The following is a 16,394-nucleotide window of genomic DNA, read 5'->3' on the forward strand; positions in this document are numbered from 1 at the left end:
TTTCCGCTCTGTTAGGGCCGCCTCCATCTCCGTCTCCGTCTCTCTCGCCCTTTTTCTTATAGCTAATAAACGGTTAGACCCTGACTTTCTTGAGGGTAAGAATTCTAAATCCTTCAAAGAGGTGTTGTCTGGTTCTGATGTTTCTAAGGTTTTTTTTCGAATTTTCGTGTTTCTACGACTCGGGGTATGTCGACTTTGTGGTTTTTGGATGATGAATTTATGCATATTGCGAAACCTTTTGAGTTTGCTTTAGTGGAGAAATTTCCGCTTAAGCCGCTGGCTTTGGACTCGATACGTAGGTTTTTTTTCAACCTAAAATTATAGGGTGAGTTCTCTGTTACTCTTTTGGATCAGTCTAATGTCTTGATCAAGGTTTCGAATGACATCGACTATGGGAGGATTTTTGCGCATCGATCCTATTTCGTTTTTGGTTGTTTTATGAAAGTGATAAAGTGGACACCTCTCTTTGACCTTTCAGAGGAGTCGCCAATTGTCCATGTCTAGATTTCTTTTCCAGGGCTTCGTCCTCACGTGTTCTCCCGGATAAACTTGGGTATATTCATAAAGTTGTTTTTGAAGGAATGCCTAATTTCTGTCAGCATTGTAAATCTGTGGGTCATAAGAAGTCGGAATGTATTAAGTTATTCCCTCATTTGCAGCCGGCTCTAGATTTGGCTCAACCGTCGGTGGCTTCGGTTTCTGATCCCAAAGTGAACTCTGTTTCTTTAGCTCTAATCGACCCCTCTTGTCCAACGATCTGTGACGACGCCGTCCCTATCGCTGGGAGTGATATTCCTGGTCAGGTGGCGTCTGTTATTTCTATTAATTATAGTAGTGTTGATCATGTAGTTAGGGGTGTTGATGATAGTTTGGGGGCTACGGATGTCACTTTGGACTTTGGTTTTTCCTATGGTGGTTCTGTTTTTGGGGTTTTGTCTGATTTTCCTATTAGTTCTCATGATAATGTTGGTGTGGAGACCGGTTCCATTTCTGATGTGGTCTTACCTGTTTCTGCGACTGTTAATTCGGTGGAAGATGTTAATTTGTTTAATGCTGATGTCCCCTCCGGTTGCAATCGTTTTTCTCCTTGTGTCCCTGCTTCTGTGGGGGGAGGGGATCTTGTACCTGATGCGATGAAAAGTGGTACTCCTTGTGGTGTGAACTCTATTGGTTCTCCTTCATCTAATGTTGAGGTGGAGTCTTGTGAGGCTTTTGTTGGTCGTGATGTTGTTAGAAGTGAGGTTCATTCAGGTGAAGGGTTGGTTATCCCTAATTCTTTTGTGGAAGTGCCTGTGAAATTAATCAAACCCAATGTTATGGTGTATCATTTGGGTTATAATTCTGGGATGGATGTGCGGTTTCACCTTGATTGTCCTCGGAGCATTGTGGAGGTTTTGAACATGGACATGATTTTAAAATGGTTCGTGACCGACTGGTCTTTGCTGGTTCTCGTGGGAGGTCCCGTGGGAGGGGCAGACGGGGTCGTTAGCTCTTTATGCTTTCTCTCTGGATGGTTTTTTCAAGCTGATTCGATCGAGTTTTTTTTTTTTGTCGTGGTTGTGCTAGGCTATGATGTGGCTGGGGCTCGCTTCTTGTTGTCATGGCTCATGGCAACCTTTGGTGTTGAACTTTTGTTACCTGGCTGGTCGGTTGGATTGTTTTCTTCGCGGCGTTTCTTCATCAAATTGAAGGGTATGTGCGTGACTTCGGGGGAGCTGGGAGCCTCAGTCAATTACTGAGCCCTCTGATTGTGTCTTATTGTATTTTCTTTTACTATTTATATTTTGCTTCTTGGCCTATTGTAACTCCTTTTTGATTTAATATGATTTTTGTTTTGATAAAAAAAAAAGGATGGTACAATTCATGTTGTAATAATACAGCTTTATTAGCTTAATTAATTAATCTTGTATGATTCAAAGAGGGAATGAATGTTTAGAAGATAATGATTAATTAGTACCAAAAGTAAAAATAAAATAGTCAGCTCAGCCAATTTATGATAAAACAATCTATCTTGTGGGTTTTTGCTGCTAATCAACAGGCTTTGAGTCGAAGCTTGTGTATATGATATGTGTATGAATTTGACTTAATTAATGACTCAAATATCAATAAAAAAAATTGGAAAATCTAAAAAATGTTTGTAAAAGATTTTATGTTGAGATTTATAGATTACAGTGAAGCCCGAAGGCCTGGGGTCTCATGAACTGAGCATTTGCTTTATTGTTAAGCATAATTTATCTAAAAGAATTTAGTTAACCGACAAAAAATAGTGCAATATATAATATCTAAATGTTGCATTAGGCTTCACTTGTGACAGTTTTCTTACTATTTTATTATCCAGTTCTCAATCATAATTTTTTTATTTGGCCGTTACTTTGCATTATTTTCAATAAATTTTTATGATGCTGTCAACAACAACTTTCTAAAAAGCTGATATCTTCACAATTTTTTTATAACAATCGAATGCAACTGTCCCAAATGGACCATAAATCTATAGACTTTAATTCTATTTATCAAGGTTGTGAAAATCGGACCGGACAACGAATCGGACGTAGGAGAGAAACGGTCGAACTGGGGTCGAACCGGATGACGTAATAAATAATAATATTATTAAAATTTTAATAAAATTAGCTTCACTTCCGTAACCATTTAACATCATATGATTCCTATGACACTATTTTGATATTCATTAAGCATATGTTACAACTCAAAATAAATTAATAATGTAACAACTAATTATACAAAATATAAACAACTCATTCGTTATTATCACCGGGAAGAATGCATACCTCAGTTTGATTCGAGTCAATGTGCAGCAACAATTAGTAGAGCTGAATGAAAAGTTGTACTTAAATTCAGTCACTTAACTTGAAAATGTGAAAAAAAGTGCATGAGAACATCTGAATTTTCGTCTCTGATTGTGGAACTCAAATAGATAATAAAAAACCGTCAAAGAAATTTTTGTATAGTAGAACTGCAGTATACAAAAGTATAAAAATTTAGGCATTTATGCTCTGCATTAAAGCAATATAGTGAGAACAAAAGAAGAACAGCGTGATCATATAATATAAGATTTTAGGGTTAAAAAAAAAACTTATATCGTGCGGTTAAAAGGAAGAGAATAAGTAAGGATGTGCGTGAGACGACCAAGACGATGTTGTCGTCGAGTTCACGAATGGTCTGGAGGATGATGTCTGAGACAAAATGTAGGAGATGACTGCCGGAGACGAATTGGAGATGAGCAAGCGAAATGAATTTCTAGAGCGAATCGAATGTTATTAGGATATTTTCTGCAATTACTCAATTAGCCGTTGGATCCAAAATCAATGGCTCACATCCGTTGTTTTTTAACCGGGTGGTTCTTTATAATCAGCGCCGGTTCGACCGCCATTTGGACGGTTTTTTGCCCGGTTTGATTTGAAGCTGGTATGAGGGCTGATAGAACCGGCCGGCCTGCCGGTTCACGGTTCAACCAGTTAAATCGGCTGGTCCGGTCCGATTTTTAAAACCATGCTATTTATGACACAAAATATGCTAGCATAATTTTTTTTCATATTTATTCTAATAACAATATCTTCCTGCATAATAAGCTTAAATATCTTTTATACACTTGTGTGACATGATTGGAATATTCAATATAATTTTAACTAGTATGGATTATAATCATTAATTTTAATTACCATAAATAACTATTAAGTATAAATAATATAATTAAAGTATATTTAATTATTAATTAATTTAACTACTTATTTCCTTACCAAATATACTATATTCTTAAGTAGAGTAGTTAAGTCATACTTTTTTTTTTAGTTAAGTCATACTTACTATACTAATTATATTATATTTCTAAATTAAATTACTAAATTGATATTTATAATTTTAAATTTATTAAATTCAAAGGTGGTTAAATTATAAAATTATTTTGCATGGTAGAGATTAAAAATATTTTATATTTAATTTATATGATTAAATTTATTAATCCTAATTAAAAATACTTATCCATTATACATTGTAATTAAATTAAATTTGTCATATTAATATTATAATTAATTGTCAAATTAATAAAATATTTCACCATTAATATACTTTGCCGTGTAGGGTTTGCTTTTCCTCGTCGTTGCCATTTTTTTGTTGCCGCTTCCGCCTCAAGTACTTCGCGCGAACTAGGGTTTGGATAGTCACCAAAGAAAGCTTCTTCAGCTCCTTCGACGACGACGTTGTTCCTCTTCGATTTGAAGTCACGACGGAGGTAACGATCTTTCTCCTCTGACATTAGCGCAGTATTCTTCCACCCAGTCTATGGAGTTAGCCGGCGGCGAGAGACCAACCATTGTGATTGGCGGGAAGGGATCGTCCCTCTCATCTGCGGACGTCTATGCGGTTGCTCGTGGCCTTCGCAAGGTAACCATCGATCCTGCTGCACTCGAAAGGCTTTCCCGTTCCCAGTCCCCTCGTCCTCATCAAGCTGCAGTTGAGTCCATTTCCAAATTTTTAACTTCAGATGAGTCCCGCGCCGCTCTTGTGGTTCTCATTAACAAGCTCGTCGTCTCGGACGCGGCCGTACGACCCACTTTCCCCTCTCTCATCGGGGAAATTCTTGGTTTACAATCAGGGCACAGTTCTCTCGATTTCGGTTCCTCAGTTGGGCTGGTTACCTCGCTTTTTAAGTTGATCGGAAAACACCCAGATGAGTTTGTAGGCGCCACCAAGGATGAGATCAGCGTATTAGAGAAATCCGCTGCCGCTTCTGTTGGGATTTGCGCGATGCTGGATTGTTGCGCTTCTGCACTGGTGAAGCTATCGGATGCTGTTGCTGCGTTCTCCTGCGAAGCTGCTAGGGCTGATGTTGCTTTGTTTGATTTGCCGCCATCAGGGGATGGATTCTTTAATAAGGACGAGACGGATGTGGCAGCTGATATGAAAGCTTTTCTTTTTGGATCGAAAACCGTGGGCCAGTTAAATACAGGACCCTTCAGTGATACCCCTGCCGGTCATGGTAGTTTCCGAGGAGCTGTGAGGATTTTGCATGGTAGAACCAGAGAGGAGTTGAATTCTTCAATTAATGTGAGGAAGAATGCAGTTGGAGTGGTGAGTCATGTGAAGGAGAATGCATTGGTTGCTTTAGTTTTGCCACTGGCAAAGTCAATTCAGTTAATGTGTAAACTTAGCTTGGGGAGAGCAATGACTGTGGCTACATCCCTAGGTAATGAAGAGAAACGAAAAAAGTTTATGGAAGATTTTGAAAAGAGATGCCCTAGTTTGGATGTAATGAGAGAGCAATTGTGCTTGGTTTTAGCGAAAGCTGCTTCCGAATCAGATTCTGTGGAGATTTTGCATGGAGTTTATGAATTGTTGGTGATATTGAAAGAAATTCTTGCCTGGGAGGCAGCAACAGCTTTGTATGCACTTGAGTTGGATGATTCAATTGAAAAACCAGAGGTCAATGATACAGCTTGTATCAATGTGAATAGTGAAAGTGGAAAAGTTGAGAAGAAAGGGGAGAAGAAGAAGAGAAAGAAAACTCTAGGAAGGGGAAACTCTATTTTGTGGAAGGTTTTCAAAGATATGTTAAGTTCACAAAATGATGCATCCACTGATAATGTTGCCACTTTTGGTCATTGGGCAGAGCTGCTTGCACTATATTTTGATCCTGAGGAAACGAGGCTTGATACACTTTTAGGAAAAATCAAGGAGATAGTTGAGAGCAATGAAGTCAGAAGGCTACCAAAGATTCCCAAAGTGAGAACTGTGCTTTATACTAAAAATTTTGAAGCTGTTGACATTTTACTATTTTAGTTGTTATTTTTCGCGCATCTTTACAACTCCTTGGAATTTTTAGTTAATTCGATGTTTTATTATATTGATTTTCTTTTCTAATACCCTTATGCTACATAGCTACGAGTTTTATATATTTTATGCAAGAACTCCTTTATGTAAAATTGTGCTAAAATTATTTTCTCATTTACTTAGAAAGTATTAATATTCTGATAACCATAACTTTAATGCTTAAAATTAGGGTTGCAAACGAACCGAGCCGAGCCGAGTATGTGTGTGTTCATGTTTGAGTTCGTTTATTATCAGCTTTTTCAAGTTTGGTTTGTGTTTGATTCGAGCTTTTTTGTTTGTGTTCAAACTTGGTTTGTTTAATTTAATTGGTGTTCATGTTATGTTCATTTCGTGCTTATCGTGCTTTAAACAAACAACTCCCTCTCTAGTCTTATCAACAAGAAGAATATCGTTAGCAAAAAACATATACCAAGGTACAACATTTTGCAAATGTCTAGTGAGAATGATACGCCAAGAGGGGCCCACCAGGCCAGCCCAGCCCAAGACAAACCAACCATTTAGCTAGGCAAAATCTACGGCAACAACAGGGGGGATTTCAGCCCCCCCTGATGGTCCCCAAAGGATCTATTATTCATTATGTAAGGAGGAGGAATCAAGGGGGAACTAATTAAGAAATGTTTATTTAGGGAAAGAGGATTGATTTGATTTGGAGGAATTATGAATGATTTATCTAAGAAAAGAGAGCTAATTTGATTAGGTAGGAAATTAAGAAATATTTATTTAGGGAAAGATAGGTGATTTGTTTAGGAAGGTTTTTATTATTTAGGAATGTTTCCTAATTGTTTTTATGCTGTTTGGGAAGGTTTTAATTATTTAGGAATATAACCTAATTGTGTTTATGATGTTTAGGAAGGTTTTAATGATGTTTATTTTGTGTTAGGGCTATTTAAGGGATAGTTTTGTCTAGAGTTGAGATATTATGTATGTTGAGTTTTATTTATTCTCTTTTGTTGTGAGTTCCTAGAGGGGGTTAGAGTTTGTGGGAGAGCTGATCTATCTCTTGAATAGTAAATTAATTATATATTTTATTATTGTTGAATAAAAAATAAAAAATCAGCCCACATATTTGTATTCTTGCAATTTTTTTCTATCTATTTTGTTACTTTTACTTCTAAGATGCATCAAAGAACATCCATGACTAAAACAAAAAGGGATGGGTTTAAGGATGATCCTTGATATAATCCACCTGAAATAGGAAAATACTTGGTCATACCACCTTGTGTTTGAACACAAGTAATAGCTCCTGCATACATATCCTTTATGACTTAAATATAAGTATTATTAATCCCTTTGTTTTCAAGAACTCTCCATAGCACTTCTCTAGGAACTTTATCATATTTTTTCTCTAAATTAATTAATATCATATGTAGATCCTCCTTATTCTCTATATATTTCTCCATCAAACCTCTCAATAAATGTATAGCTTCCATAGTAGACCTACCCGGCATGAAAAAAACAAATCACATCAAAGCTATTCACTAAAAATGAAATGCAAGAGATATTCCACAAAAATAGGAAATAGAAGAACTCAAAACCAACATTGTAAACTAAAACAAATAGAGAAGCTGTTTAGCATATCAACAAAATTAAACAACATTGGCTAATTAGCTCACAGCAAAATTCCCATCTCAATAAATGTCATATCTCATATGTGAAGAAGAAAAGATGTTTCTTAGCTTCTCTCACTAGAGAAATCAAATCTCAACTAGGACAATTATTAGTTGATATTAAGGAAATGAGAGACATAGCATTTGTCTCAATCAGTATGTTCAAAAAACCTAATGTGAACAATTTTTTAAGTTATGCACAAGATCGGACTAATCTATTGAAATTCTAATTTGATCCCAAATAAACTTCGGTTTGAATTAAAGTTATTAAAGAGCTTCTGCATTGGAGTTTTCCTCGGAAGAGATTCACAAGGGAACATAAAGAATGATTTTAACAATATGTTTAGAAGGATGGAGTAAATATTTTCATCATTTCAAGCATGTTTCTCAATAAATTCCATGAAAAGAGCAGTTGGAAGAGGATGAGTAGCAAAAATTAGATTAAGCTTACAATTTTCTCACCTACTGATCCCCCACAGAGATAAACTACCTCAGCCAACAATGCAAAATATGAGATCCTTGGCTTTATTTTTAATAGAACATAATCTTCTCCAGAGACAACCAAGTTGAAAGAATTGAATGATGATATGATTAAATATGTTTGTGATAGGAAATACTTGATTCCAAGTATTTACTAATCACTTTAGCCAAAGATCTCACAGCAAACTGCTGTCCACAGCAGGAAATCAGCCATTCATAAAATTTATCCATGGATTTTTTTTTTTTTTTTGGTTTGAACCAATGCTCCTAGGAAAAAAATGATTATATCTAACATGCTCCTAAAGTTAAGACCACCCTAATCATAAGGAAAATAAATTTTATCTCATTTATTCCAATGATTTTTGTCCCATTATCCAAGCTTTCCAAAGGAATTTATTAAAAGTTATTTCTAACTTTTTAGTAATGGCAATGGGAGGAATTTGAAACATAAAAAGGGGCATGTGGTTAAATAATACCCTTTTCAGAAGAGTTGATCTATCACCAGTGGTGTCTCAAGCCAAATAAATAATTATTGATTTTATTAAATGAGCTTTTGAAGAGAAGAATTTTCTTTTGACCTTTTGAGAAGGGAATCCTAAACTATTACAAGGAAGATATTTTCTATCAAAATTAGCGATACTTCTAATGACATTTATGTTGGAAGGAGGTAATTTGTTAGAAATAATGGTGCATAAGACGTTTAAGGGAAGGCTAACTACCATTGGTGAAAATGTGTTGGTAATAAGCAAAAGTAATATGAGTACTATCACACTAGACTGTCGAATGGTATTAATAATTTTCAGTTGATTCTCATCCTTGTCATGTCTATTTTCCTCTTTTATGGTTAAATGTTTTAAGAAATGCAAGTCTTTATTCTTCTGAGGTTCCCTACAATATTATTTAACGTAGCAAACAACCTCTCATTAGCGTATGAATTACAGATCTTCAAGTTATAATGTTGCAGTATAATATTGCTTATTGGCCTAAACTTTTTTTGTTCTACAGGGCACTCGTGATTTTGGCAAAGAGCAAATGGCCATAAGAGAACATGCATTTTCAGTCATTACAAGTGTTTTCAAGAGGCATGGAGCAGTGTCACTTGATACTCCTGTCTTTGAGTTAAGGGAAACTCTCATGGGAAAATATGGAGAAGATTCCAAGTTAATATATGACCTTGCTGACCAGGTATATTCCATAAAACATTTGCTTACTTTCCTGTTGGATATGGTCTGTCTTTTTTGCTGTCTCAATTACGTTGTTTACCTTTAACATATAGTTACTTCTGATGATTTGTTACACGATTGCATATAGTTTGAAGTATCTTTCCGCACTGTCTGGAATAATGTAAGTTGCTGAACATGAACAAGTTGAACACTAAGGAATTAAAAACAGATGATACTAGGTTTGAATTCCTACAAAAGCATTGATACAAACTCTGCCTGGTACGACACAGAGGCACAAGCCTGGCATTTCTTATATATAAGACATAGGAGGCTATTATTTATGGATATTCAAGTAGTCAAAAAAACATGAATCAAGCATGTACAAATATCAGCTCGAACAAGATTAGCTCAAAGCTTCAAACGAAAATCTTAAGAATTATTTAAAAATAAGTTGTTTAGGTTGCATGAAAAGGATAAAGTTAGTAATTGGGAGGAAACATAATAAAAAAAAGGCTAGTGTTTGGTTAAAGTTTTGTCAAACTATGGTTAAATCTGCATGGCCTATGGCCTTTATGTGTCCTGTTAAGTGATTTAGAAGTAATCGATCTTTCTAGGTAGAAAAGAGAACATGCATTCCTAACATCTAGATGGTTATTTGTACTATGGAAATGGGGGAGGGTTGGAGGAAGATGAAGTGCTAGTGTTTGGTTAAAGTTTTGTCAAACTATGGTTAAATCTGCATGGCCTATGGCCTTTATGTGTCCTGTCAAGTGATTTAGAAGTATTCGATCTTTCTAGGTAGAAAAGAGAACATGCATTCCTAACATCTAAATGGTTATATGTACTATGGAAAGGGGGGAGGGTTGGAGGAAGATGAAGTAATGAGCAGAGGAGAAGGTTCGATGTCAAATGGGGCTATAAAGAGTAGATGGCATGAGCCAAATCACATCTATTTAATCCATTTAGTGCCTATTGTAATACTCTGTATGGTATGTATTTTAGTTGTTGCTTTCTTTTCTTAATTAATTTAGGAAAAAATTTCAAACCTTTCTATCTCCTGAAAAAGATTTATATATATTTTAAAATTAATTTTAAATAATAAAACAACCTCATATTAGATATGGTAAATAAAAAGTATCATTATTGTACTGTTATAAAAATTAAGTGTTTAATAATATTAAACCTATTTTGAAAAAAAAAAAAGCTTTCTCATTAGTAGAAGGTTTAAAATTTATTTTGAATTAAATTTCAATATTTGACTAACCAAAAAATGACTACATAGATTCGAGAGAGTTCTATTTCATAGTGTAAAGTTTATCAAAAAAATTTTTTCTTCTTGCTTGAAGAAGCCCTTAATAGATGTGAAGGAGCTGCTGAAATAGATCTGCAAGAAATCCAGTGAAATAGCAGTAAGGAAGCCCAATATGCGCTACATTAGAAAACTGTCACCCATAGGAATAGCGGATGTTGTAGAATTTTCATCAGTTTTGTTGTTAGGTGCAAGATTAGCAATACTTTGTGCGCTCTCAACTCTTATTGCTTATGTTTTATTATTTGAGTGAATATCTTACATTTATTAATGTTTTATTAAGGGAAACATATTTGAATTATTTTCAGCAAAATCCAACAATTAGTGGATAATTAGATGGTTTTGCTTTCTCAAGTTAGTTGTTATCAGTTACGTACTTTATGCGCATTGATTTACCCTTTTTTAAAAGATCTTCAATGTTTCAGCAGCTTCGACCCTGTTTATTCCATATATGGTGTGGAAGTTGAATGTAATCAAAGAATTTCTTAGTTAATTATGTAAAAGTACCTGCTTCCTCCTTGGGGGGTCTTGTTTGCTGCTTGTGAAAAAAAGGTATTTCTCAGTGGAATTGGCATTATTTCTATGTAAAGATATCAGGATATCACAAATTACAAGAAAATTCTACTGATTATAAATGATTTTTTAAAATTATTTTTCTGTTATTTGAGGCTGACTGTTTATAATAGAAGCTGCTGGTATGCATTCCTTGTTTGCAGGGTGGTGAGCTTTGTTCCTTGCGATATGACCTTACTGTTCCATTTGCACGTTATTTGGCTATGAATAACATCAATTCATTGAAAAGGTATCAGATTGCCAAAGTATATAGACGAGACAACCCATCCAAAGGTAGATACCGTGAGTTTTACCAGTGCGACCTTGATGTAGCTGGCCAGTGTGAAGTAATGGAAGCTGATTTTGAAGTTCTCAAAGTTTTGACCGAATTGCTGGATGAACTCAATATTGGTGATTATGAGGTTTCTTCCTTTGATTTTGTATTTAATGTTAACAACGTTGTTCTTTTGTCTAAGTTTTTTCTTTCCCTACCCTTCAGAATGCTGTATAGAAGCGTACATCTGAAACAAAAAAATTCCATTTTTGCACATTAATTGTATATGCCTTGTGAATAAATGTGGTTTTTAGTGTTACCGTTTTCTGTAACTTCTGCTAAATAATAAAAAAATACATGCTGTTATTGCAGATAAAGTTGAATCACAGAAAATTGTTGGATGGAATGCTTGAAATATGTGGTGTCTCCTCTGAAAAGTTCAGAACAGTTTGTTCAAGTATTGACAAACTAGACAAGCAGTCCTTTGAGCAAGTAAAAAAGGAGCTGGTGAGTTATTCATATAGTACAATCATAAGCTACATCCTAAAGACCCAATTTATATCTGGGAAAATTGTAATTCTGGACAAACAGAATACATAAAATTCTCACCCCTGTTGTGTCTGTATCCTTAACTTTTTCTACTTCTATACTCGTGAAAATTTTAGATTTTTATATTTAGTGTTCTTGACTTATTCATTTATCTTTTAATTTTTTTCTTTTTTGGGCCTTTCAAGTTTTCCGTACACTTATTTTTATGCATAGGACAATCCTTACTCATGCATTTTTTGATCTCTTTCCTAGTTTTCATGATGCCATAGTTTGGCAGCAAGCTTTCGTTAAAGCTGTTCTTCTGGTGATCTTTCAAGTGTATTACTGAATGATATTTGTTTTTATCTACTAATACAAAATCCTTGTATCTAGTCTTTATTTCTCGGGCTTCCTATTTCGTGTGTTAATTCTGGTATTTGTTAGCTATTTATTTTCCTTGAGAGGGGCGTGAATCCAAAGAAATGGACTTACATTTGTTGTTTGCTCTGTCAGCTGAATGTATTTTTGGCTTTTTCTCTTTCATTTACTTCTGAAGTTGGTGCATCGTTGCTGATTGAAAATCCTCCTTTCCCAGGTGGAAGAGAAAGGGCTGGCTGTTGAGACGGCCGAGAAAATTGGTACATTTGTGAAGAAACGAGGGCCACCGCTTGAAATACTTTCCGAACTGAAGGGAAGTGGTAGCTCATTTTTGGGTAACAGCGGCTCTGTCCTTGCATTGAATGAACTTGAAATTCTCTTTAATGCTCTTGAAAAATCAAAATGTTTAGAAAAAATAGTTTTTGATCTGAGCCTTGCAAGAGGGCTTGATTATTACACTGGGGCAATATTTGAAGCGGTTTTCAAAGGTTCTACACAGGTAAAAATTTGTTCTATACCTCACTCAATTCTGTGGGCACTAGTTAAGTTTCTTCATATCATTGCCATTATATTTTGAATATATGTATTTTTAGGTTGGCTCCATAGCTGCTGGGGGGCGATATGATAATCTTGTGGGAATGTTCAGTGGAAAACAGGTCCCTGCAGTGGGCGTTAGCCTTGGAATTGAAAGAGTCTTCACAATAATGGAGCAACTTGAAAAGGAGAAGAACAAGGTAATGATTTTTTGTCTCTCTTGTATTTGTTTTAGCGTGTTGATCAGTCAATACCTCATTATGATTTTGAAAGATGTAATTAAGCTCCTATCTTTTGAACAAAGCTCTCTTGGGGCTATTTGATGTGTTGATGCAAATTTTTTTTTTTTTTTGAGAATTCACCAAAACACCTCACCACATTGGCAAGGACTTGAATATTTCTTTGATGAAAAAGGATTTAATCGAAATGGTTAATAGACTAAAGAAGATAACCGACATAATATATAGACCTACTTGGTATCTGAAACAAAATCCATCACCACCGGATCACACAAGTGAAGGTTTGAGTTGAGTAGGGCTGAGTATGAATCTTCTCACACAGTTATAATCATATATAATGATAGAAATCAATGATGATGCAGAACTTTTAGATCTTTACCAATCATTTGTACAATTAGCCTAATCATCATTACGATCATTACAAAAATCCTTGTTCTACTTGTGCATTGTCTAAACAACTCATGTAATATAAAAATTCTGTGGCTTGTCTACCAACACTGCATTATCGAGGCAATCCCTAGTCAACAAAAAGGATGAAAGGACAATCAATTTATTTTAGAATTTTAAGACATCTTTCATCTATGAAATATGGACACCTACTTGACATGACACAAACACGGATATGAGATAATCAGAAAAATATTACATGACATGCCATGGTCACAATATAACTTATTTTATACTTTATTATTAAAACATCTAGTGTTAATATTTTCTATAAAAAAACATTATAAATTGACTTACAATATCATATTTATCACATAAAATCCCAATGTCAACTAAGGAAAAAAAAAACTAGCTTAGATTTAATTGCAATTATGGACACCGACATGACATGACACAAACACGGGATATGAGATAATCAGAAAAATATTACATGACATGCCATGGTGTCAATATAACTTATTTTATACTTTATTATTAAAACATCTAGTGTTAATATTTTATACAATGTCAACTAAGGAAAAAAAAAAAAACTAGCTTAGGTTTAATTGCAATTATATTTCAATATTTTATCAAGAGTACAAAATCCTCAATAACACACCAATATTAGCATTAATCATTAGAAATGATTTTAACATTGTACATCCACATAAAATATCAAAGTTGTAAAAAAGAGTATAAAATCTTAAAATTACCATAAAAATATAAAAAAGAGTGTATCATCAATTGGGCCCAAAAAGATAGCATTGAGATGGACATTGGCTATTCAATATGAATAAAAAAATTATTGAACTTTAAACAGTTTGTGCTGTTTGCGTATTGGAAGTAAACCACGTAATAAAACAACTAAGAAAATAAATGCTCTGGAAAGTAAAGCACACAAGGATTTAACTTTGAAAAAATTCAAAATAGGGAAAAAGTCACGGAGCCATACCACACCAAGAAATTCACTCTGAAAATTGGGAGAAATAAGTGCTGATCTCTCTTCTCCCTCACTCTTTATTTGCTTTGCTTCACTCTTATACCATTCTCTCACACAAAACAAAAGAGAAAGTCAAGTAAAGAACACACCAAGGGATGCCACCATAAAAACAAGAAAGAAAACTGCTAGTCTACCTCGAAGCACTGTGGCGCTAGTTTGCAGTGATGGAGCACCGAACGTAGAGCGCTATGATGCTAAGCTCTTTGTCATTTCTTCCAGCTAACTATGCAACACTGTGGTACTCGGGAACTCAGCGTTGGGGCGAGCGGGTACACAACGATGAGGCGTTAAAAAAAAAAAAAACAAGCATGACAAATTGAACTAAGGTTCGAGATAGTTGTACAACTCGATTGATCGACACAGTCAAATTCCACAGATTAACATGTGCATGCTTCATCCATGTCAACACGTCTCGATTTGTTTTGTACATGACTTTGTTATGCCTAATTCTAATTAAGCACATCAAATGTATTTTTAAATATGTTAAAAAAATGTTAGGTGTGTTGTGCTTAATGTGTGTCTGAAACAGCTATGAAAGGGATTTTGAAGTGTATGTGCTTCATAGTCTCATGTCTAGTAAAAATATGATATTGGGGCCAATCATGCTACCTATTATGCTTATTTTAAATGATTGCTACTTTGTGATTTGTCCACATCAATGCCATGTGGTGCTTGCCCACCTTGATAAACCTAGTTGAAGTAATGTCAGCAATCAACACATGTAATCAACGATGTTTAGACTGAAAATTATTTACATGCTATTTAAGCAAGTGTGAAGGGAAATTTTTCATTTTTGTACATTATAATTATTAAAATTACTCTAATAATGATTGAAAAATTGATATAAATATGTAAAAATAGTGGAAAAATGACAGGAAATTTTGATTAAATTGCTTATCTCCCTAGTGGAAAAGTTGAGGTAGTTGTGGTGTGGCAGACTTAGTAAATAATTGACCTCTTGATTTGATCGAGCAATTGCATCGGAAATTTAGGCTACTCTGGCCAGGCCTAGTTGATCAAGTGTATGCAAGTTGAGTTCACATGTGTGTCAAATAGAGATGGAGAGGGGTACTAATATGAGAAAGGGAAGAATATCTGTGTAGAAGGTGAAAGCAAAGAAGGCTTGGTGGAGGCGGCTTGTTGGATCATGTGTAATCGAGGAGAAATAACACCTAATGAGCTCAACAACATGGAAGATATGAGTAAGAAGACGCGTGACATGAATTAGGATCTCCTTGGATATGTTACATGAGCATTCAAGAGGTAAGGGCATGAAATAAATGATCAAGTAAAACAAGAGTTTAAATCGGATTTTAACATAGTATAATACCAAATTAAACCAAATATATTACTAAATTAGATCAATAATAGTGAACTAGAAAAAATGCTTGAAATGTGTCTCGCAGATGCCCCATATATTTCTCATTTGTGTTGGTGCACGTTCAATCCATGCCCAAATTAAATTTTAGGAAGAAATGCCTTGGACATAATTTTAATTGTGTCATACATGTTTGGATATGTCTTTCTTAGACCGGCCCAGGATGGGCCGGTTGGACCGGTCCAACAGGGACCGGTCCGCGTCTACGCGAGACGCCTGGGCGGAAACGGCAGCAAGGGGGCGGAACCGTGAGTCCATGTGGGCTTGAGAGGGGGAGTTTAGGAGGGAAATTTTGAACGTGAGAGGCTGTTTTAGGAAGTTTATGATTGTCCTTTATGATTAATTTTGTATAATTAGGAGTTGGGGGGAATTAGCTCCTCACCTTGAATTTGAATTCTCTTTGGAGATCTAGGGTTTGTGTGCTTGGGCTCTTGGCTTCGCCGGAGAACTTTGGAGAGTTGTTCTTCCTCTCGGATTGAAGAACAAATTGTATTTTTGCTATTTTCATTGTCTATTAGTAAAAAACAAGTGTTTTCTCCTCATCTCCTGCAGTTTTCCTCTACTTTTCTACTGTTTTTGGCTGATTTCCTGCTGTGGAAAACAGTTCGCTTTGAGATTTGTTGCTAAAGTGATTAGGGAATACTTGAAATCAAGTATTTCCTATCAAATTGGTATCAGAGCA

General features: G+C 35.1%; 1 protein-coding gene across 1 annotated transcript in view; it reads left to right on the forward strand.

Annotated features, from left to right (window-relative positions):
- Positions 1–4,097: 4,097 nt before the first annotated feature.
- LOC110092793 (histidine--tRNA ligase, cytoplasmic) overlaps positions 4,098–16,394 on the forward strand; it is a 21,028-nt gene continuing 8,731 nt past the window's right edge. The window contains exons 1-6 of the mRNA XM_020817462.1: positions 4,098–5,736; positions 8,937–9,116; positions 11,120–11,377; positions 11,602–11,736; positions 12,353–12,634; positions 12,729–12,869. Of these exons, the coding sequence (XP_020673121.1) occupies positions 4,297–5,736; positions 8,937–9,116; positions 11,120–11,377; positions 11,602–11,736; positions 12,353–12,634; positions 12,729–12,869 (2,436 nt within the window). The 5' untranslated portion in view covers positions 4,098–4,296. The remainder of the gene's footprint in view (positions 5,737–8,936; positions 9,117–11,119; positions 11,378–11,601; positions 11,737–12,352; positions 12,635–12,728; positions 12,870–16,394) is intronic.

Source organism: Dendrobium catenatum, unplaced genomic scaffold (assembly GCF_001605985.2).
Source record: "Dendrobium catenatum unplaced genomic scaffold, ASM160598v2 fragScaff_scaffold_665, whole genome shotgun sequence".
Lineage (NCBI taxonomy): Eukaryota > Viridiplantae > Streptophyta > Magnoliopsida > Asparagales > Orchidaceae > Dendrobium > Dendrobium catenatum.